General features: G+C 37.4%; 1 protein-coding gene across 1 annotated transcript in view; it reads right to left on the reverse strand.

The window, feature by feature from the left end:
- Positions 1-813: 813 nt before the first annotated feature.
- The window catches only part of RPP30 (ribonuclease P/MRP subunit p30), a 28,186-nt gene continuing 5,595 nt past the window's right edge, over positions 814-23,404 (reverse strand). Inside the window, exons 5-11 of the mRNA XM_065894488.1 lie at positions 22,503-22,574; positions 14,709-14,798; positions 6,312-6,428; positions 5,732-5,761; positions 5,317-5,354; positions 4,851-4,930; positions 814-1,355 (exon numbers count right to left, since the gene is read on the reverse strand). Of these exons, the coding sequence (XP_065750560.1) occupies positions 1,246-1,355; positions 4,851-4,930; positions 5,317-5,354; positions 5,732-5,761; positions 6,312-6,428; positions 14,709-14,798; positions 22,503-22,574 (537 nt within the window). The 3' untranslated portion in view covers positions 814-1,245. The remainder of the gene's footprint in view (positions 1,356-4,850; positions 4,931-5,316; positions 5,355-5,731; positions 5,762-6,311; positions 6,429-14,708; positions 14,799-22,502; positions 22,575-23,404) is intronic.

Consider the following 23,404-nt stretch of genomic DNA (forward strand, 5'->3'; position numbering starts at 1 on the left):
CTAATCCATCATATTGCTTAAGAAGTAAAAAATGCTTTATTTTTAGAACCATGATGCTTAATATATATACAATATATAAAGAGAAATGAACATATACACATATGTGTGAAATATTCTTCTATTTGTATTTTGTCAAGGGTTTTTATTCTTGTTTATTTTTCAAAAATCAGGAGTGGACTTTAAATTTTATCAAATGTCTTACAGGCATCTATTAAGATGATTCTGATTTTTCTCATTTGACCTAGTAATATGATAAAGTGTAGTACATTGAAAAGAACTGAAAAATCCTTACATTTCTAGAATAAATCTCACCTGGTTATGGTATACTCTGTTTTACCAATATCTAATTTAAGGATCTAAATTCGTAAGTGAGTTTGGTGTAAAGCTTTCTTTTTAAAATTATCTATTCTCTGACTCTCAGAACAGTGTTCATATCTTCATTTAAATGATTTTCTTAATATCAATATAGCATAAATGCAGATATTTACAAAAAAGGCTACTTCTACTTAATATAATGATACTGCTATTAAAAAAATCATTTCCAAAGTTGATTGAGTCCAGTGCTTTGAGATTTTTACTATAGCAATTAGAAAAATCAATATTAGGTTTTCAGGGGCTTCCAACTCAAAGGAATCCTATTTCAAGGATATCACGGAGGTAAGAACCAGCAAACGAAGAGGCCAAGTGTGATTTTACATGCACTTTTCCTTTCCTTCCACAAATTTTATAGCAATTCCTTTTAGAAAGGACTTGGACTTGATGATTATAATGAAAGAGAGGCTTAAAGCAAGAGTAGATCAACTAAAAGCCAACCCCTTAACATAAGTTTTAAGAGTCCTCAAAATAACCACTTTTTGAGTAGTAAAATTTAAATAAGCCATGTATATCAAGTAAAGCTGAAAAGCATGAACTTTTAAATGAGCAAGTAACATTTTTAAAGAGTCTCTTGAATATTGAAACATCTTATTCAATTATACCTTCCATTTATCACTAACAGAAAGGATAAATGAACTAGTCTTTGCTTTTCTCTTAAAATATCTAAATTCTTTACAGGGACAGCCTTTTTTTTTTTAAATGCTTTACTAGGTTTTGCTATTTTAATGGCTTAAATATAAGACTGCTTTTATAGACTACCGGTATCTAGCTCCAAGTGAAAATAGTGAATCATACGGAGGTTCCGTTTCTGTTGCGGCTGATGGATTCTCAAAAGGCAGAAGGGAGTGTTGACAGAGACGGGGACTCATTTCAGCTCTCACACTTGGCTTTCTTGCAGGCTGGAAGAGAATCATCATCTACTTCTGATGTCCGAGGTTTCTTCACCGTGGAAATAATTCCAAAAGCAGTTTTTCTAGTTTCTATAAGATAAACAGGGAAACCAAAGTGCCTGAAGTTAAGCCATGATTTCAAAAGAGGTGGTTTTAACAAGCATCCCCATGTTACTGTGACTTACAGCATGAGTAAATGATGAAACCATAATAAACTGCTATGAGTGTTGATGCCATTTACAGTTCTCACCTTTCCCCACCACCAGCTTCTACAAATATCTGTATATTTTTAACATCTAGTTCATTCCAAAGGGACTACCCCAAGGGTAAAACTATATAGGGCAGGTTATCGCTAATGGTCTGTCCGAGGCATCTTAGGTAGCCAGAACCCAAGTTTCAGAGCTTGGTGCAGCACATGCTTAAAGTGTGGTAGAAACACAAATGAATCAAGACGGCAACTACAACAGTCTGCTTTCCTGGTTGTGTGTGTGCTCACTTCATTTTATAGCACAGACCATTCATTATCTGTGTCCCCCACTAGATCATGATTATACCTCTGAAGAATCAATCGTATGGCGAACATCCAACAATGCCTGGTTATTTAACAGGTGTTTAAGAAATACTTGTTGAGTGAACGAGGAATAACGCACATGGTTATTGATCTCTTATATATTGGTGACAATGAACAAAGAAGAATGGGAATTATTAAAAGTTTAGGTCAGGTTGCTAGTAGAGTTCAACTTAAATGTCGCTAACTTCTGCTAAAAATGTACTAAGGGGCCAGGCTCTGTGTCATCTACAGAGGATCTTAGGATGCCTAACACAGTACTTCTTCCTACCACACACTGAGATAGCACATCAGGGGCAAATATAATAGGAATGGAGGCACCACAAGAAGTAACTCTGCCTGGATGAATCAGGAAGGTATCATGAAAGAAGTGATGGTAAGAATAGGGAAGAAGGAAAAGGAAAGGAGAGGAAAGTGTTCCTTTGCAAAGGCATAGGGAGAGAGGTAAGAAGAATCTAATATACTTAGGGGACAATATGGCCGGTGTAAAGGAGGAGCATGAAAAAATTAGGGGGAAACGAGGCTAGTACTTGTGAAGGGCCACAGTGCCGTGAAAAGAGATTTAAACTGAGTCCTTAGGAAACAGGGAAGGACTGGGGAGGAGAGAAAGAGAGACCCCTTGGATACAAAGGAGATAAAAATCAAAAGGATTTGATAAACATAAATTTAGTTAAGAATTATTTCTTATTTCATGTACAAAAGTCAATTCTAAAAGTTAAATATTACCTTCTCATTTATCAGGATTAATTTACCAAGTCTACTAAATCTTTGCCAGTTATTTAAAAGCATTTTAATTTATAAAAGGGACAAAACTGCTCTCAAGGTCATTAAAATACCAACATAATCAGAGAATCTCAAAATAAACAGAAATTGCCCGTGATTTCCAAAAAATGTTACATTTAGAGATGTTTATCACTATGATTATGAGTAAACGTCTAAAAATCAGTAGAATGAATAAAAAATATAAAAATTAAATTGTGAAAATCAACACTTTGTAACAAAACTAAATGCATTAGTTTCAAAATTATATTAGTTCCATCTCAGAAATATTTTTTTTTACATCACATGAACATTTACTTCTTAATCTAAGACAACGGATTATAAACCGTTGAAAAACAAGACTTTTATAATTATCAGATAAAGTAACTCTTTTAGATCTTGAACCTCTTTCCTCTGTCCCCTCCCCACAACCTCCTTAGAATTGCTATTCATTGGTTTCTAGAATCCCACAGGACCCATCTAACTGTGATGCCTTGTAGCAAGCTTTCCAATGTAGAAGCCCAGCTACTGCATGTCCCAAGTCTTCTGTTTTCCAGGTATCCATTCCTGCACTGCCTTCAACAATTGCTCTCATGATAAGGTTTTCACACCCTCCAAGAATTAACCATCTTCTGGTAGTGCTTCAGTGCAGTGCTGTCCTTCTTAAATGTGGCACTCAGGGTGATAGAGATGCCAGCCAGGACTTATCAGTGCAGAGGATAATGATGACACTTTGAATCTTCCTGCCTCAGAATCTTGTATTTCTTCTAATGTAACCTTAGGCTGAATTTGCAATCCTAGTAGACTGAATTTTGAAACTGCTGTCTCAAATTGATCCCAATGTCAACTAAAGTCAGGGTAATTATAACATCCTGGAGATGTGTTGTTAATTCTGCAGGGACAGCAGGCATACACTAGGACTGTCCTGGGCACAACTAGAATGAATGGGAATGCTAAAGTCCACAAGGCTTCTTTTAGTTTAGCTTCTGTAAAAACCTAGCTTTATATATAACTTATTTTGAATAGCTGAGTTTTTTGAAGCACAGATCTTCATATTTTTCCCTACTAACTTTTAAAAATTAACTTCCCTTCCTTGTCTCAGTCTGTTTTAAACCACTAATTGTTATCCAAAATCTTGACGATTCCTTATGTTCATTTAAAATAGACAAAAATAATGGCAGAACTACTAGTGTGAACCAACTGTTCCCTAATTTCAAGAAAATCCTGATAAAGTTTTAATTAATTTGGTCATTCCCAGAGCTTATGTGATGGGTCTAGGCTATGTAATACAACAATCTCAAACTAAAAATGTTGAAACCAAAAGCAAAATCATCTAATTCATGGTAATACAGTAACCAGTTCTACGAAGTGGAAATCAGATCACTAAATCCAGACGTAATACACAAGCTCTCAATAACCTAACTATTCATATGCTAAATCACCCAGTTTATATGTAGCAACCAATTCTGAAGTTTAACATTCATCTGGGTGATATCAAGTCAACTGCTTCTTGACCACTACCACCAGTGCTAAAAATTACAAAGAGAATGAAGATAAAACAGCAGATGAAAAGTGTACACTTTTTTTTTAAAAAAGCCTCATTTTTATTCTCCAAAGTCCTAGCATATCAAACACTTCTAGTTCAATTTTTATCATCTGATGAGTAAGAAATCCAGTGCATTCAAGTAGTGAAATTAAGGTGAGGAGGAAGGTATATATAAATGAAATGTGAGTAAAAAATGTGTGGTCTTGCATAATTCAACAGGTAAACCAAATATGAGAAAATAATCACAAGTTGTAATAAATGTGAAAAGTTATGATTTGAGTTTGTTAGCGGGATTTTTAAAAATGTATTTGGTGCTTTTGTGTTCCTCATAACTGGCTTAACATATATTTTTCACCGTTCAGTTCTCTAAAACAGTGATTTTCAGCAGGGAAAGCATGTCCCTATGGAGGAAAAAGGGAGATGAGAAGCCTATCAAAATGCAGGTGGGGACACACGTGCAGAACTGGAAAGAACGCATTCAATACTCATTTCTGGAAGGCAAACTATATTCATTCCACAAACTACTGAAAATAAAGCCTGAAGTAAAGGGCGAGACAGCACTGATGGGTATGGCTAAACAGGTTCAGAAAAGATGATCCTAATGGAACTCTGAGGGGCAGGATAATGAAAGTAGATATGGCTCAACTGTTTCACAGAAATGACTGGCTCTTAACATGACCACTTGGTGTTTTTCTTGGAAGGACTTGCTCACCTCCGTGCAGAAGCACTGCTCGGCAGTTGGTGGACACTGCGGCCTTGGCGTCACTTTCCGACAGCCCAAACAGCAACCCTCTGGGGGGTCGTTAAAGATTTCAACCCAGCGTCAGCTGAGGACAGGAGACTAACAGAAACATAACTGACAATGCCAGTTCACCAGAGAGAGGCACTGAGAGAGACACTTTAATTCTATAGTTCTTACTCCAAATGGAACAGGCATTTGAGAAAAGACTCATTTAACTCTAAGCTTTTATAGAGTCCTTCTTTCCCCCTTTTTCTATTTCACCCTTAATCCAGAAAACAAAAGGATGAAGTTTTCACAACCTGATGTAATTTGGTTTTGAAGCTATTAATTGATAAATTTATAGTAAAAGGTTAAAAAATCTTGTTAAAGTATAACATACCAAATTCCAAATTTCCTAAAAGAAAATTTCAATGAGTTCTTATTCAGAAAAGGATACAAGTTTGCCACATCGTATGGGCCTCTTATTTCTAAAGGCTAAAATAAAATGAACAAAAAATAGATATGAAAGAAGTTATTCGTAACATTTCAGTGACTTCATCTGCAGTAAATAGGATGCTTAAGTATCTAAAAACAAGGAAGTCAACTGCATAAATTTAAGTCCTTATAATTTTGACGGGTTACTTACATTTTTGAAAATATAAAAGATCCCTGAAAAGCATTTTGCAACAATTTAAAGGAAAAACTATTTATATAAACAAAATTTGAAGCCCCAAAGGAATGGAGATAAATTTTACTCTTCACCAATTACAATGAGCAAATGCAATTAAAAACGAAAACATGCAATAAACCTTTATTACATGACTAATTTAACTTGAAAAGGGAAAAAATAAAGTACTTAATGCCAGACTTACCCTTTCAGCAGCACTAGATATAATTACATTCTACGAAATAGAAAGTAATCAATATTAATCTTAGATAAATGTCAAAAAATTGAAGTCTTATAATACAAATAACCAGTAATCAAGTTTTAACATAAATACCAACTTCTAAAGTTAAGGTAAATAAAGTGAAAGGATGAAAGACCTCATGTCAAACTAAAGGCAGCCTAAAATAAGAAACAGAACAAGAAGCCTTCCCAACAGTTCTTAGAAAAGATGCATTAGTTTAAAAAACTAGTTGAAAAGGTCATATAACCTTAATTCAACTCAATGATGACAACTGTATCTAGATGATTCTTTCACAGTAGGTAAACGGCCAATTCTTTACTGAAAGATAAAGACTTTCAATATAACTTTTCCCCCCTCATATTATTCTTCCTTAGGATATTTTTCTTTCTCTTAAAACTTGCAGAGCTCATTGAAATGGGAGAATTTGTTGCTGTGCATTGAGAACTTTCTGCTTTAAGGATATGGGGTCAACTTGATAACCCCAGTATATTAATAATAATAAACTGCTAGGTTTGAAAAATATCCTAAAATTATGGAACCATACCTTTCCTTTGCAGACCTGCATCAAATTGAGAGCGTTGGAAATTGTGTACCTTCTCATTGTGGAGTCTTTGATAGCGGGGCTATAGACAAGTTCAAAGCCCACACCTCGGTCAACTGCCTTCACAGGAAATGAAGAAAATAAACTGTTAAAGCTAAACACACACTGTCTTACTTTATTTTCACTGAACTTCCCCCTCACCTCACACCCCTCCCCCACACTGCCCACCTCCTGCATGTCCAGGTACAGCCTTGAATAAAGGCGGATTTGTGCCCGAATGGCACCATCTACAGGAGAAGAAAACAGATCTGTGGCTCTGTCTCAACAGAGTTTATCTTAGCTGTGGGGAAGCTGACTTTATATAAACAGGAATCATCAAGAGGCTGAGGAGAGCAACGTCCCAGTGGGGTGGCAGAAGGGCTACTACTCCATGAATTATCAAAAGGAAACCGGAGATGTGTTCCCTACACGCAGGATAAACTGTTTGCAAACATAGTAAACCAAGTAATTTGACCCAAGAATGAAGAGACAAAGAAATGAGCTGAAAAACGTCCAAAGAACAGGAGTGGAACGCCTCTCGGGTAAGTCATTTATTATGCATATGTTGAAGGAAGAAACTAACGGGCCACAGTTGAGTGCCATGTGCTAGGCACTGTGCTGAGTCTTATGTATTTATTTAACCCCTACAATACCTTTAGAAGGCACTGTGGCAGAGACAGCTAACTGCCCCGCTATCTCTTCTCTTCTCCCCTTTTTCTTTACTAACAGAGCCCCTGATCTTAAACGGGGCTCATGGATGCCTGGCAAAAAAGATGAAAGCAACCTGGGCCCTTGACAATTCTGCCAAGCTTACCATACTAGCTTGGCGTTTTACATGAGAAAAAGAAACTTCTTTCTTATTTAAGATGTTTTTAATAGGCAGGCATCCACAGGTAAGAAAACAGCCTGGAAGAAGTGGCAATGGGATCTACTACACTATGCAGCTTCCCTGATGAGTGATTCAAATCTTCATCCATTCACAACAGATAGGTTTTTAAGCCAGCTGTGCGTGGGAATGGGTGAGCAAAAGCTGACATGGTTCCTCTCTTGTAAGAGCTTCCAGTTTAGTGCAGGAGACCATCAAATAATTACACAAAAACACAAAACTTCCACTGTGCTAAGTGCCATCAAGAAGTCTGGGAGTGGGTGAGGAAGGACTTAATTAACTAGCAGAGAGAGGAGCATTTGCAGAGGGAGGGGGCAGTATGTGAAGAAGCTCTAGGGTTGGAGGAAGCATGTAGCATGTAGAGAAGGTCAAAGGCTGGAGAGGAGAGAATGAGGAGAGCCCTGTGGTGGGAGTGGGGGCTGAAGAGGATGGGAACTGCCAAACGGAGACAGAATTAATCTTAATAGCCACACGAAGCATCTAAGGATTTTAGCATGGAGGGGATAATCAGAGTCAGGACGGCAAAGTCGCTTGGTTTCAGTGGTCTTTCAAAGGAGCAAAGGAGGAAAAGCAGGCAAAGACCAGGCAGTATGGTCCAAGTCTCTGCCTGGCAAACGATTTTCTATTTATTACCCAGAGGATGAGTTGGGACTGGTCCAGCTGTGACTGCTGGAGGTCTACTCCTGCGTGTTACAAGGACTGGAAAAACCTGTCTTCTTCAGATCTGGCAGTCCACCTTGATTTAATTCACATGTACTGGCAGATTCCTTCCACTTGCCCTTCCTGAACAAAGACTTTTTTCTTTTCTTTTGCCCACCCCGCAATCTTCCCTTTCCTTAACTTTTCTGCCTGCCTTGAGGTGCCCAGAATTTATTTTAGATTGCCCTATATATATGATATTAGTTTAATTAGCATTTACATGCTATTTTCCACACTGCAACCTCCCCCTCTCCCCTTTTCAGACAACTTTTTCCTGCCTCCAATTCTTTGGCTTGTGTTAATTGTATCTGGGAATGATGTCTGTTATGATACTCTTTGTGCCATAAATATATATCTCATTCTCCCTGCCTGACTTGTACACTTGAGAGCTGGCATCATGATACTTCTTTGTAACACAGAACTGTCTTTTATACAAAAAGCATTTAATATATTTATATTCTGAGTGAATAAATAGTAGCTTATGGAAAAGAGGTCATGTTATAATGCTGTTCACTATGGATTAGACATCACAAAAGAAACCAGGGTTAACTTGGCAAACTGAAATTCACAGATAAACCAAAACATGTCCTTTAACAGTAGTCTCAACTATCCCCCTGGCTATTTCTCTTACCAAAACTACTAATTAGCCAAAGAGGCTTACTTACAGGTATTTCTTTTCCTCATCCCTCTAGTTGCTGAACTAAAACACAAGTCGGTAGGATGGAGAAGAGGGGACATAAAAGACGTGGATGACACACAGAACTAGGTGACCAGGTCCCAAAGAATTCTGGAAAATTTGCTGCCCCCTCCTTGGGGACCAGATCAAAATACAAACTCCTTTTTTGGGGGTTGGAGAGGGTTAGATGGACATAATTATCCACTTAATTATTTTTTAAGAAAAAAGTTCTGATTCTGATCTTAGTACATTAATCAAATTCACTTTCAAGCTGAAAACTCTCAGAGAAACTGAAGATAATGTGCTACTGAAGGCTGTGAACATTTCTTTCATAACACCTTATTTAAAATTTTTAGACAGATGAAATACAGACTCATTACCTGAGCTCCTGCTTCTAAGCCCATTTTAATGTAAATTGCCTTAAGCTCATCACCTGATTGTTCCTAACAGCCTTTTCATAAAGAATGCCAGTGCCTGCCTGATTGGCTTTTGTTTGCATCTCTGACCAAAGGTTCTGGAATAGGCAGATGATTTCTTTACTAATGAGAAATAACAGTCATAACGATGCTACAAACCAAGAACAGGTGTGTGATATTTGAAAAGAGATGGTGGTGGTAAAATTCCAAGAACTAAGCAAAGCTTAAGAGAAAGAAGAGAGAAAGGAAATAGGGGGTTGATTACTGGGACAATACACAGATTCCCTGTTAATTTCATAAAAATTAGTTCTTTATTGAATTCGAAAGGATGATACTGCTGGTGTCATTCCTGGTTTCATTCTTTGAGATAGGTAACTTGTATATGATTCACAAATCAAGTAACATAAGAAAGCAAAAAAGCCTTCACTGTGTCTCTGCTCCCACTTGCCCCACCCACCCCTCCCATAATCACTTTCACTAACTTCTTGTGTCTTTTTCTAGCATTTTTTCATACAGATACAAGCAAATATGAATATGTATTATTATTTTTCCTCTCTCTTACCCCAAAGGTAGCCTACTACATTCTGGTTCTGACTTGAAGGGTTTTCCACGTCAGCTCCTAACTTCAGCATTGCTTTAGAGCTGCAGAGTACTCCACTGCAGAGGTATGGCATTTACCCAAGCCTCTGCTGATAGATTTTGGGTCGTTCCAGTCAATCTACAGCATAAACACTAATTTTCTAGTGTTTTGGGGGATTGCTGGATATTATGGGTTCAGTTGTTTCCCCCCGTAAAAGGTTTATGTTGGGGTCCTAATCCTCAGTACCTTAGGATGTAACATTAATTGGCAATAGCGTCATTGTAGATGTAATTAGTTAAGATGAGGCCACACTGGGACAGGGCGGACCCCTAATCCAGTAGGACTGGTGTACTTATAAGATGATGGCCATGTGAAGACAGACAGGGAGAAAGAACATGTTGTAAAGACAGAGGTAGAGATCGGAGTTATGCAGTTGCAAGCCAAGGACCAGCAAAGATTGCCAGCAAACCATCAAAAGCTAGGAAGAGACAAAGAAGGACTCCCCTAAGGTTTCAGAGGGACCATAACCCCAATAATGTCCTGATTTCAGACGCCCAGTCTCCACAACAGTGAGCCAATACACTTCTGTTAGTTTAAGCCACCCCATTTGTGGTACTTTGTTATGGTAGCCCCAGGAAACTAATACACTAGGTCAGAGGGTGAAGCATTTATAATTTTGATAGTTGTTGCCAAATTACCCACTGCCCCATAAGGACTGTTCCAATTACACTGCTACCGTCAAAGTATGAGAATGCCTGCTTTCCCACAGCCTCACCAAAGTGTATCATCAAACTTCTGGGTTTGTGCCAATCAGATAGGTGATTTTAACGTGCATTTCTCTTAGCATGATGAATTTAAGCATCTTTTCATTTGTTAAAAGGCCATTTGTATTTCCTTTCCTGTGAAATGTCTTTTCCATATTCTTAATCCATTTTTTTGGATTGATCATCTCTTTTCTTTTTTTAACCTTATCAATTTCTAGGAGCTCTTTATATATTACAGAGATTAGTCACCTGTCTATGATATAAGTGAAACTATTTCTACCAGTCTGTCATTAGTCCTTTTCACTTTGTTTCTGATGGTTTTTTTTATTTTTTGGCCACACAGACATTTTTTTGATACCGACAGGTTTGCTGGCACTGCTCCAAGTACTGGATCAATAAAGTACTTAACATAGTTAGGTTCACAATATGTGTGATGAAAAATAAGATTTATAGAGCACTCACACCCAACTCAAGGATATATGGCAAGATTCCTGGAACAACCTCACTGCTTCAGATACTATTTACTGGATTTCTCTCAGTGGGGACTAACTGGACCATGAAGACAGAAATGGATTAGGGTTAAAGGAACTGCTGAGGGGAAAACATCGGAAAGAGAGCATAAAACATACAATCACTGGAAATGGCTCAATAAACTTGAAGCTATTGTTGAATGGCACTAACACTGTAAAAAAAAAAAATCAAAGGTGAAGATACGTGCTGCTTAAAAAAATTCTTCTCAAAACCTGAATTCATAAAGATCATGTTTTAAAATATGAAATTATTCTGTGCGTAACAAAGAGCTCTGCTGTAAAGTAATTTTAAATAGCATTTCCCAGTGGGAAATGACAGCAGATTTAGAATCAAAGCTTAAGTACAAATCCCAAGTCAACCTTTGAGAGAGACAGGTACCTGTTGTGAGCCACAAACTACCTGAGTCTCAATTCCATCACCTGCATCACAGAGGTAATTCACATCTACCCCACCCTAAAGCTGCTGGGCTAGAGCAGGTGTGAAAGTGCTTAAGCCTTAAAATGCTAAATAATTAGAAGCCATCTGGCTATTCAAGAAGAGGAGTTGAATTCAACTTTTTTGAAACCCAACTATTACATGATAAAATGATTCCCATACAACTTACTTAAGACTCCAGAGGAGGGTTGCAGGAGATTTTAGAGGGAATTAACATAATTGAAATTATGGTGCCCTAAGCATGTGGTGAAAATAACAAAAGGATTGAGAGCTGAAAATTATACATAAGGAGTGCTTTGGTATGTTTTAGCTCCTGGGCCCTCCTTTATAATCCCAACCTTCTTTTTTTTTTTTTTATAACTTTGTTGAGGGATCATTGACAAATAGAATGCATATATTTAAAGTCTACATGTGATGATTTGATATACATACACTCTACACTGTAGAATGATTACTGGGATCAAGATAATTAACACATCCACCACCTGACATAGTTAACCTTTTTTTTGTTTTTTTGTTTGTTTTTTTGTGTGTGTGGTGATTGTGGTGAGAGTGCCTAGGATACTCTCAACTACTTTTGAGTTATAATACTGGACTATTAACTACAGTCACCCACGCTGTACATCAGAGCCTCAGAACTTGTTCTTTTTTTAAGTGAAAATCTATACCCTTTGACCTACAATCCCAACCTTCTGAGCTGATAATTCGTACATGGCTTATGGCCTCTAGGTTAAAGGCTAATGAATTAAATACTTTAATGCTCCTATTTCTCACCATCCCATCCAAATTAAGATACCTATACAACTACTATTATTTACCCTGAACAATAAGGTGGACACTTTTTATTGTATGCTTCTAGCTTTTAACTTAATTTTAATTAATTTAACTTTTAATTCCAGTTTCTCTTAAATAAAAAAGAGGTGAATGAATTAATAGGGATTCTTCTGCTTCCTGACCAATTCACACCGCAGCCTACTTCTACACTAGACGAGGGCTAAAAATAATCCTGCACAGCCTTCCCTCTACTCCATCATCTAGTTTTTATTAAACAACATATGTAAAATGTTCATACCAGATTTTTAAAAAAACAGACACTGTGTTAAGTACTGCCTATCCCTCTCACTTGTCAAATTTTTACTTTTCAGAATTCTTAAATTGAAAAATGTGGGAATGAAGCCAAAAATATCCATCAAAAAATAGCACCTTCAGGAACTTACAGATGGAATCAGAAGGTGCGCTGTCCTAGTGCTGCCGCCTCCAGTGCATCTCCTCCTCACGCCGCCCCAATGTCCCACCCCCCCCCCCACAGTGAATGCTGCCTGCCAAGCCCTGACAACCAGCTAAGGACTAACGGTTCACAGGATTTGGCTGTGTTCCCCAAGCTGTACCCAGACATGCAAAATTAGACATATACTCGTTCAATTGACAGATTTTAGGGAAGACCTCTTATAAGCAAGGTATTTGGGTAATGAAAAAAGGACCATGACACAGTTGGTGTTCTCTAGAAGCTCACAATCTGGGTTGGACAGCAGGGCACATTGCTAAGGAACCAATCAAAGGACGAAGCCAAAACAGACACTGGGCAGCTTATCACTGTTGTGGGACATGAGGAATTATGTGCTGTGCACTGCTGTCCATTCCATGGACTTGGCCTTAGCATCACATGCACTATCTCCTCCCAGCCAAGGACACAGTATCGTATGTGGGTTTACTCAGGCAAAGCCATCTAGAAAATGGCCTTCCTAGTTCATTAAGGTGAAGAGAAAAGCAAAAAAGTTGTAAGTTTAAGAGCAACTTAAGGAGGGTGCCATCTACATGGAAAATGGATTGGCAGTGTGAAGCTGGTAAAAAGCTTTGGCAACCTTCTAGAGACAGACACTACTAGCTCTGGGGAGCAACAACATGTGACGCCAGTAAGACTGTCATAACCTTGGGAACTGTGTTAGTTTGAGCCTTTTATCATGGTAGCTGGGGCACATCGGAGATCTCATCTGATGGGGAGTCAACCAGGTCTGTCCCACCCCTGTGTCTGGAGAGCTGAACAGCTTCTCCTTCTTCATTTTACCACTTTTAACAACATGTATCTCCAATTCTAAAATGTGATGATTAAGGGTCTTTTTTTTTTTTAGTGTTTACTTATTTAAGTACCGGCAAGAATGTGGGGAAACAATGATTTGAGCTTAACCAATATTGTTATATGTTCAGTAGTACTCTCATTATTGATCAGAAAAGAGCTGTTTTATAGTTTGCCCTTTAAATATTTAACTTTAAAATTCTGAATACTTTTCAAGTACAGCTTTAGTAGCACACACTTAGGGGTAGAACACAAGCCATCTTAAATTTTTCCACACTGCATTCAATTTTTCCATACCATACAGATCATTTTCTCCTCTCAGTATCTCCCTACTCTCAGCATCAAGCTAATTCCTTAGCAGTGGAGAGGGAAACAACAATTGAAGAACTTGTGATTCTACAGAGACAAAAGAATAGGGGAGTTATCTATCCTGAAAATCCATAAATTTTTAATTTTCCAATTCTGACAGGATTGGGGATGTAATCTAGATTGTCTGTCAAACCTTTTTTCTCCTTCAACAGCACTTCTTGAGAATGGGAGAGAGCTTTGGAAGCCTCTATTCTAAAAAAGCATCCTAACTCCTCCCAGGATCTGGTTGTCAATGCAAATAGTTGACAGCTCTGCCAATCTTACAGCTCCCATTGTGAAACAATATCACTTTTATGATGGAGTAAGACATTAAAAAGGTGTGACAGGTGGAAGATAAGGAGTAGAGGAAAACAAGAGAAATTACGAGAAAAATTCTGTAGCAGAGGAAGGAGCACAAGATCTGTTGAATGCATGGTCCCCCTCTTAGGTTATCATAAAGGTAAGCCTGGGCTTTTGTGTGAGCCAGCACATTTCAATGCCAATTTTAATTTTGCAGAGACCACGCCTACCGTGCTTTCCAGGCCCTGCCCCCTCCAGTCCCTGCCACCCCACCTTTCCCGTTTGCTGGTGCCTTGGGAACCCTCTCTCTATTTTGTCCTACGCCTTTCTTGGCTGCTCTGTCTCCTTAATGTTCAACATTCAGACTGTAAGTGTCCATCATTATTAGCTATCCTCTTAGGAAATTTCCTTCACAAATTTGAGCTTCTCAGGCCTTTCAAACACATCTTGGTAATTCACTGGATATTTTTTATTTTAAGCTTTCTTTTCTACCTTTAGTCAGCTTAGAAAAAAAAATCCTCTTTTTAAATTGCCTATTTATTACTAGCCTTTGTTTTTTCCCCTCTAAGAACAGCAGTTTCTTCTGCCCCTTTTCCAGTGTGTTAATGCACAGGTAGAGATTCACATATAGAATGGAAACTGTGACACTTACCACATTAATAGGGGGTCTTTTGAAGTAAAATGGTAGCTTCTCTGTTACAGTTATGCAGACTAAATCCACATCTAAATGTGTACAAGCAACCTGTCAAGAAGAAAAAAACAGGTAAAGCCAAAAGGAAAATTGGCACATGTTAAGAATGGGGTAGGGTCAAACGTGATACAAAGAAATGTAAATAGATATGGCTCACTCCATAGGCATTACACGGTTCTGTGTTCAAATACATTTGTCCCTTTACAAAGTCAATGCTTAGCCATTCATTCACATTTGGTTTGAATGGTTTAGCTGTAATCTAGCTGAAGCAGAGTGATATGTCTATAGACCATCTCAACAGATAGGGTCTAGAGACCCTCTAATTCATGGTCAGCTACATAAGGAGAGGTTGCTAAGAGAGGCTGAGTTTCTGGAAGGTTACTTAAGATTGTTCTAGAAAAAAGAAACTAACTGCTCTGAAATCCAAGAAAAAATAAATAAATAAGCCAAAAGGAATGTATGCATGGTCCACTTACCCCAGAAATTATTTATTTTTGTGCCAGTAATTGGCCCACGCCTGTGGCTCCTATCAGTCTATTGACTGGCCAAAGAAATACATGGCACTACTAATGGCATTTTGTTCAAATGCTAATAGAAACAGAGCATCTCCATAAATGGTCAAAGCAGAGCTGTTATAAATCAAATGACGCTGAATGCATTTTTTTCAACTTTTAATTTCCCTTTCCTTTGTTCTCATTTTTGCTATTATTTGTTGATACTCTGCATTTACTTCCAAAAGAGATTTGAAGCTGCTTATAAAAAAAGACATGCAAGATAAAATAAATAGATAAGGAAATGAGCATAAAAGGAAAATCAGGGAAGGAACATAAAGCCAGGGAAAGGTTACTAGCATAACAGTGCAGGCCAAAAGACAGGGCTAGAAGCTGCATACCCGGCTCTCATTTTGCCATTATTTGATTTACAGCAATAAAAGGAATTGGCTGTTTTGTACCATGACAAAAATAAGCCTTACTATCAATGCTGGTGTAATCAGGCTTGACAAACAAATCCAAGGTGCCAGGGTGGCTGTGCTGGCAAACTAACATCCGTGGCACGGACCAAGAGAAAGGGGTCAAGAGGGGGTGACAATGCCCCATAGGGTCAGCTCGACCTTCAGCAGTGACAGGAATGTCACATCTTATCCTTTCTCTTCAGAATCCCCACTTCAGTCGTTCCTACCCCCACCCCAGGGCTCCAGGAAGCAGGTAGTGATCAGAGGCTGCCTGGCTTTAAGACAGTCGTAGTAACTTAGTAAGCCTGGGAAGTAAGGCTGGTTTGGCAGAAACACTTGGCTCATAAAGAATCTGCCCCATCCCAACTGCTACAGCTGTCCAACTCATAAAAGAGTCATTGAAAATTTGATAAGAATGGATGAAGTAAAGGTCTGAATAGCAGATAAAACATAAAACACGCTCAGCTTCTGTTTGCCATTTTTAAATTACCAGATTAGCAAAGATCAAAAAGTTTAGCAATATACAGGTGACACAAAAATAAACAAACAGGGACTCACAGGGTCTTTAAATCAGTACAGGGTCTTGAAAAGCATTTCAGCAATAGGTATCAAAATTTTATAAGCACACATCAGCAAATTCCTATAAGTATAGGAATGTATCCTATAGAGACTAGAAATGCATTCTATAGCCATATACCTTGCAAATGCTTGAGGATATCGGTGAAAGGACGGTCGCTGCAACACCAATTACAAAAGTCTAGACACAACTAAACATCCCTCAATTTTACTTAAAAAAATTATGGTCCCTTTATGCAAGAGAATATGCTGACTCCTTAAACGGAATGAGGTACCTCTCTAGTGGATATTATGGAACCATCTCCGAGATATACTGCCAGGTGAAAAAACCATGGTATTAGGAAGGAAGGAGAGGAAGAGGAGAATGAAGAAAGGAAGGAAGGACTAGGTAAAAATACTTCTGAAAAGAAACACAAGAACTGCTAGCAGTGGTTGCCTCTGGAGAAAAGGGAGAGAGCGTTTTGGGTGGGAGGAAGGTGTACTTTTCAGTGCATACCTCTTTGCACTGTTTCAATTCATTATTACAAATACAAATTATTTTTCATTTCAAAAAGCTGATTCATTTCTTAAAAGCCTGTTAAACATTCTTCCCCAGAGTAAAGCTAAATTAGGTTACTTTTTTATTTATGTATTGCTCCTTTTTCCCTCTCTTATATAACAGTAGCTAATTAAAAAATATCCCTTGTGTTGGTTTAAGTACATGCATTATAATAAACTTTCAGTTACAAAGGATGGCTCCACTTGGCTCCCTCTGACACCTCAGACTTAAAATGTTTCAAACCGAATTCTTTTGTTATTTAGCTTTCTATTAATCCAAATGTTCAACTGATACATTTAGATAACTATAAAATAAGAGCTAATGTTCACACCATAATGAAATGCTTTCTAAATCATTAAAAATATTAAATTACGTCCAAATATATTTGTGGTTAAGAATTTGATTATAGTGGTTTTGGCAGGTTGTATATGAATTCATATCAATTGTTCTTAACCTTTTCTTTGGCCAAGGATTCCTATGCGGATTTAAGGAAGGTATTCCCCAAACTGCACATATACACACATACATTTATCTTTGATTTTATGGAACAAGCGGAATAAGAGAAGGGGGTTCAGTCTCCCCCAACTCCCCTTCATGGATGTCAGGTTAGTACATTCTAATATTTTATTCAAGGGAGAGCCAGGCTTGCCCAGGGAAAAAAGAGATGCCCGTAAATGGGGCCTCCCAAACTAAACTGTTTTAAGAAAAAAAACAAACCTCCCTGAAGAATTTATTTAAAATGGAGATTACCAGGCCCTACTCTCAGCAGTAAATTCAGTAAGCAGGGTCTAATAACCTGCATTTTAACAAGGTTTCCTGGGAAATCTGACACCAGTGGAGCCAGAGCATATCTTAAGAAGAACTGCCTTGAAAGATACGCCTCTTCAGTAGCCTCAGGTGTTAGCAGCATATACTACAATAATGCTCTGCAAAGAGTAAGGCATGGATTTTGGAAGCAGGAAGAAAACAGAACTTCTATTTTCATTTATTAATTCCTTCCCTTAAAATGTTTTGTTCAGTGTGTGTATATTATTTCATAAAGCACAGTGATATAATGGAGCATGCAAATAATTTTTTTATTGGAGTATAATTGCTTTACACTGGTGTGTTAGTTTCTGCTTTATAACAAAGTGAATCAGTTATACATATACATATATTCCCATTATCTCTTCCCTCTTGCTTCTCCCTCCCTCCCTCCTTCCCTATCCCACCCTTCTAACTGGTCACAAAGCACTGAGCTGATCTCCCTGTGCTATGCAACTGCTTCCCACTAGCTATCTATTTTACATTTGGTAGTGTATATATGTCCATGTCACTCTCTTTGTCCCAGCTTACCCTTCCCCCTCCCCGTGTCAAGTCCATTCTCTAGTAGGTCTGCGTCTTTATCTGTCTTGTCCCTAGGTTCTTCATGACTTTTTTTTTTTTAGATTCCATATGTATGTGTTAGCATATGGTATTTGTTTTTCTCTTTCTGACTTACTTCACTCTGTATGACAGACTCTAGGTCCATCCCCCTCACTACAAATAACTCAATTTTGTTTCCTTTTATGGCTAATATTCCATTGTATATATGTGCCACATCTTCTTTATCCATTCATCATCTGTTGATGGACACTTAGGTTGCTTCCATGTCCTGGCTATTGTAAATAGAGCTGCAGTGAACACTGTGGTACATGACTCTTTTTGAATTATGGTTTTCTCAGGGTATATGCCCAGTAGTGGGATTACTGGGTCCTATGGTAGTTCTATTTTTAGTTTTTTAAGGAACCTCCATACTGTTCTCCATAGTGGCTGTATCAATTTACATTCCCACCAACAGTGCAAAAGGGTTCCCCTTTCTCCACACCCTCTCCAGCATTTATTGTTTGTAGATTTTTTGATGATGGCCATTCTGACTGGTGTGAGATGATATCTCATTGTAGTTTTGATTTGCATTTCTCTAATGATTAATGATGTTGAGCATTCTTTCATGTGTTTGTTGGCAATCTGTGTATCTTCTTTCGAGAAATGTCTATTTAGGTCTTCTGACCATTTTTGGATTGGGTTGTTTGTTTTTTTGATATTGAGCTGCATACGCTGCTTGTAAATTTTGGAGATGAATCCTTTGTCAGTTGCTTCATTTGGAAATATTTTCTCCCATTCTGAGGGTTATCCTTTTGTCTTGTTTACGGTTTTCTTTGCTGTGCAAAAGCTTTTAAGTTTCATTAGGTCCCATTTGTTTATTTTTGTTTTTATTTCCATTTCTCTAGGAGGTGGGTAAAAAAGGACCTTGCTGTGATTTATGCCATAGACTGTTCTGCCTATGTTTTCCTCTAAGAGTTTTATAGTGTCTGGCCTTACATTTATGTCTTTAATCCATTTTGAGTCTATTTTTGTGTATGGTATTAGGGAGTGTTCTAATTTCATTCTTTTACATGTAGCTGTCCAGTTTTCCCAGCACCACTTATTGAAGAGGCTGTCTTTTCTCCATTGTATATTCTTGCCTCCTTTATCAAAGATAAGGTGACCATATGTGTGTGGGTTTATCTCTGGGCTTTCTATCATGTTCCACTGATCTATATTTGTTTTTGTGCCAGTACCATACTGTTTTGATTATTGTGGCTTTGTACTATAGTCTGAAGTCCAGGAGCCTGATTCCTCCAGCTCTGTTTTTCTTTCTCAAGATTGCTTTGGCTATTCGGGGTCTTTTGTGTTTCCATACAAGTTATGAAATTACATGCAAATAATTTAAAAGAAAATAAACATACACATATTGGGGATGTCAGATCACTATTTCTTTAAATTGATACAGTACACACTCAAGGTAGTTTGGAGACCATTGGACTAAATAACCTGAATTCTCCTCACCCTGTCTTGTCCTGAATGGGAGTAACAATGGAAAAGAATATGAAGAAGAATATATATGTCTATAACTGATTCACTTTGCTGTACAGAAGAAATTAACATAACATTGTAAATCAACTGTACTTCAATAAAAATTTTTTTAAAAATTCTAAATGGGAATAACTAACTCAGAAGCTCCTGAAACTTCTATGTATCTCTCTCTGCCAAATTCCACCATCACCCCCATCCTAAGAAGCCCCAGCCAATGGAATCTGCTTACAGTCTTTCATCTTTGCCTTATCCCCTGGGGTAACTATGGAGAAAAAGGATTTATCTATGAGATATCTTCCAGATACTCTGAGTGGAAAAGAGTATGTTATTTCCCATGGAAACAACTCTATTTAAGGTGGTTAGATTTTATACTACTAATTGTTAACATGTGTATAGGAATGCTTTTATAACTCATTTTGGAGACCTTAGTTACAGAATATCGTATCTACGGACACTTGTTTACATTCTAGATAATCAACTTATAAACCAAACAAATAAAATCACTTAACAGAACATAACCTGTTAAGCAACAAACTGCTTGCATCTGAGCCAATTCCAAACCATGATATGCTTACAAAAGCTTTATAATTAAAAGAAAAAAGTCTTTTTAAATTGATTTTCTATATAAAACAGGGAGAATGTCAACTTCAACTGAATCTTAAAGGATGGGTAAGATTTGGAAAGATAAGATGTTCTGATTTTAAAAACTGTTTTCTCTGCAGTCAATTCCAAACAAATACTCTGTCAATTATTTATAGCTTTCTTCCATCTTCCAGAATATTTCTGACTGTTCCACCCATCATCATGAATTATGTGTTCACAGTTTTGAATTAAAACTTGTGAATAATCTGAGAAAAACAAGTAATAAGATAAATTCACTAAATCAAATTATAATGTATTCTAAGACTCCAAAGTCCTATCTCTATAACATAACTACCTTAAGTTTAGAGCAAATCAGTGAGCCTAAGTCTCAATTTTCTCTTCTACAAAATGGGGATAATAATAGGCCTTTGTCCCAATTATCCCCAGGATTGTTGTTTTCTCTAATCACCAGTAAATGGCTATGGAAATTTTAAGTTGTATGCTCTTCAAAATCCATTTGAAAAACAAGTGTACAATAAAAAACTGGGTACACTACCAACTTTTAGTCTACAGTATAACTGAGCTGTTAATATTTAATAACAAAACTAAATTGCTGTTTAACAAATTTGGACATATCCATGGTCCATCTTAGGGTTTCAGCACTGAATTAGAACCCCTGTGGAACTTAAAAAAAGATACCCAAACTCAACCCCAAACCTACTGGATCAGAATCTCCAACAGTGGAGATCTGAACGTGCCTGATTTTAAAAGGTTCCACAGGGGTCTCTGACGACTAAGAACTACTCAATCCTACTCCCCGTTTTTCTGAAATGAAATTCTTGAGAATTACTATAATTGAGGATTTTAGAAAAGGAGTCACCCAAAAACAGGAATTCACAGATAACTTGTACTATTTCTCTGCATTAATACAGTAAGTCCCCTATATACACACCTTCAAATTACGAACTTCCAAAGATGCAAACGTGCCCCTGTATGTCAGCTGTTGTACTGTAGTACTGTACTTTTCAAGGTACTGTACTGTAAGATTAAAAATGTTTTTATTTTTTGTGTTTGTTAGTTTTTTATGTATTATTTGTGTGAAAAGTATTATAAATCTATTACAGTACAGTACTATATAGCCGATTGTGTTAGTTGGGTACCTAGGCTAACTTTGTTGGACTTACAAACAAATTGGACTTACGAATGAGCTCTCTCATTCGTATATAGGGTACTTACCGTAAAAACAATTAAGAATTGTTAATGTGCCTTGAAAATGAAATTTGCCACACACGAGTCTCCTTAGTCAGCAACTCCATCTACTGGATAAACTTAGGGAAAATCTTATAATTTTAGAACGGACTTTGCTTAAAAACAAATTATGCTGTAAAAGTAAAACATCAAAGACCAGTGCTTTCTTTCCCCCCCACATAATATCCCTTTAGTGGATACACTTTTGGTAGATGGCTACCTAAATAAAGACAACGTTCCAAACTTCTTAAGGAGCTATACCTCACTTTACACAGTAAAACATATCCCTGAAAAACTATATTACATTTGATTTTTTCTTTTCTGTGATCACTTACAATGCCCAGTGTGTTGTCTCAAGTTGACAAAATGACCATACACATTAAACAATTTTCCTTCCTGAAAAGTCATAGAAATGGCCATTTGAAAAGGACAAAAGAAATTAAATTCATAAAGGTTCTCTTATACAAAAAGGAACAGTATCAGCAGATGGTTGATTCTGAAGGATTTCTAGAAGACCAAAGGCTGATACGATCATGCTGGCATATGGACCACACCTCAGAGCACACAAACGGGAAAGCTAAAACAGAGAAGGGATCTTCTATGCCACAGTAGAACCTTGCTCCCTTCTTCTGTCACAGGCAGCAGCGAATAGTAAGAAGGGCAGAAACTGAAGCACTTTTCGAGCTAGAAAGAGATGGACCATCATTTACCTAAGAGAAGTTTCAAACGAATGAATGAAGCAGAGATAAAGAAACAGAAGAAAACTTGATGGACTCTTTTAATCTCAGCCCATCAAATATCTAGCAGAATAAATAAAACAAAACAAAATGTCACCCAAATACACCCTTGTGCAATTCCAGAACACCAAGTATAAATGAAAAATCCTCAAAGTTTCCAGATGAGATGATACAGGTCACCTACAAAGGTATAACATCAAACTTCTTATATAAAATAATGAGTACCATTTTCTTTTACTGTTACTTACATGAAAAAGTTTTTCTGTCTTTGGAAAAACTGCAACGATATCATACAGCCGGACTCTTGACGAAGTTGCTCTCTAGTAATATAAAAAGAATGTTACCATACTTATGCAACAACAAATGCATATGGAATTCTGACTAATGTCCTGGCTGCACTTATATTTCAATTATGTAACACTTCTAATATGCCACTGACATTTCTGCTCCGCTTTGTATGTTGTCAGAAAAGACCTCCTCAGCACATGAGACTCCAGATACCAACTTCCAACCCACCAAGGAGGAAGGAATCATCCTCCTTCCTTCCTTCCCACATTGTTATGCTTTAACTGTGTACCAAACATTTTGTTTGAGATAGAAAAATCAAATTAGATAGCTGCTGCTCTTACAAGCTAGTGGAGAGCTTGCCAGAAATTTACTGAGCACCTGCTGTGTGTGGGGCACTGGGATACAAAATCACTTAAGGCATATGTCTGTTCTCAGTGGAACTCACCATTTTTTGGTGAGGTAAGAAATACACGTGACTAAGTGTGATGTGATTAGGCTCACAATGAGAATACTGTTAAATACAAATTAAACTGCTAAGCATGCAAGAAAATACCCGAGAGTCCTAAGACAGAAGAAGAGGAATTTATCCGTTAAAGATTGTTTATAAAAGAAAGTCTCAAACTTATATGTGTATGCATGTGAAAAGGCTGGAAAAATATATATTCAAGAGTACAATCTCTGAGTGATGAGATATGGGATATTTCTTCTTTGCCTGTTGGCACCTTTAAAATTTTTTACCTCTTATTCTGTAAAAAGAAAAGGCATGATAAAAATTAGAGGAGGAAAGAGATAGGTTGAAGAGAAGCAGCAGGTACTGTGCTTGAGCAGGTAAGAAAACCTGCTGGGCAGATGTATGCTGAGA

Source organism: Phocoena phocoena, chromosome 16 (genome assembly GCF_963924675.1).
Source record: "Phocoena phocoena chromosome 16, mPhoPho1.1, whole genome shotgun sequence".
Lineage (NCBI taxonomy): Eukaryota > Metazoa > Chordata > Mammalia > Artiodactyla > Phocoenidae > Phocoena > Phocoena phocoena.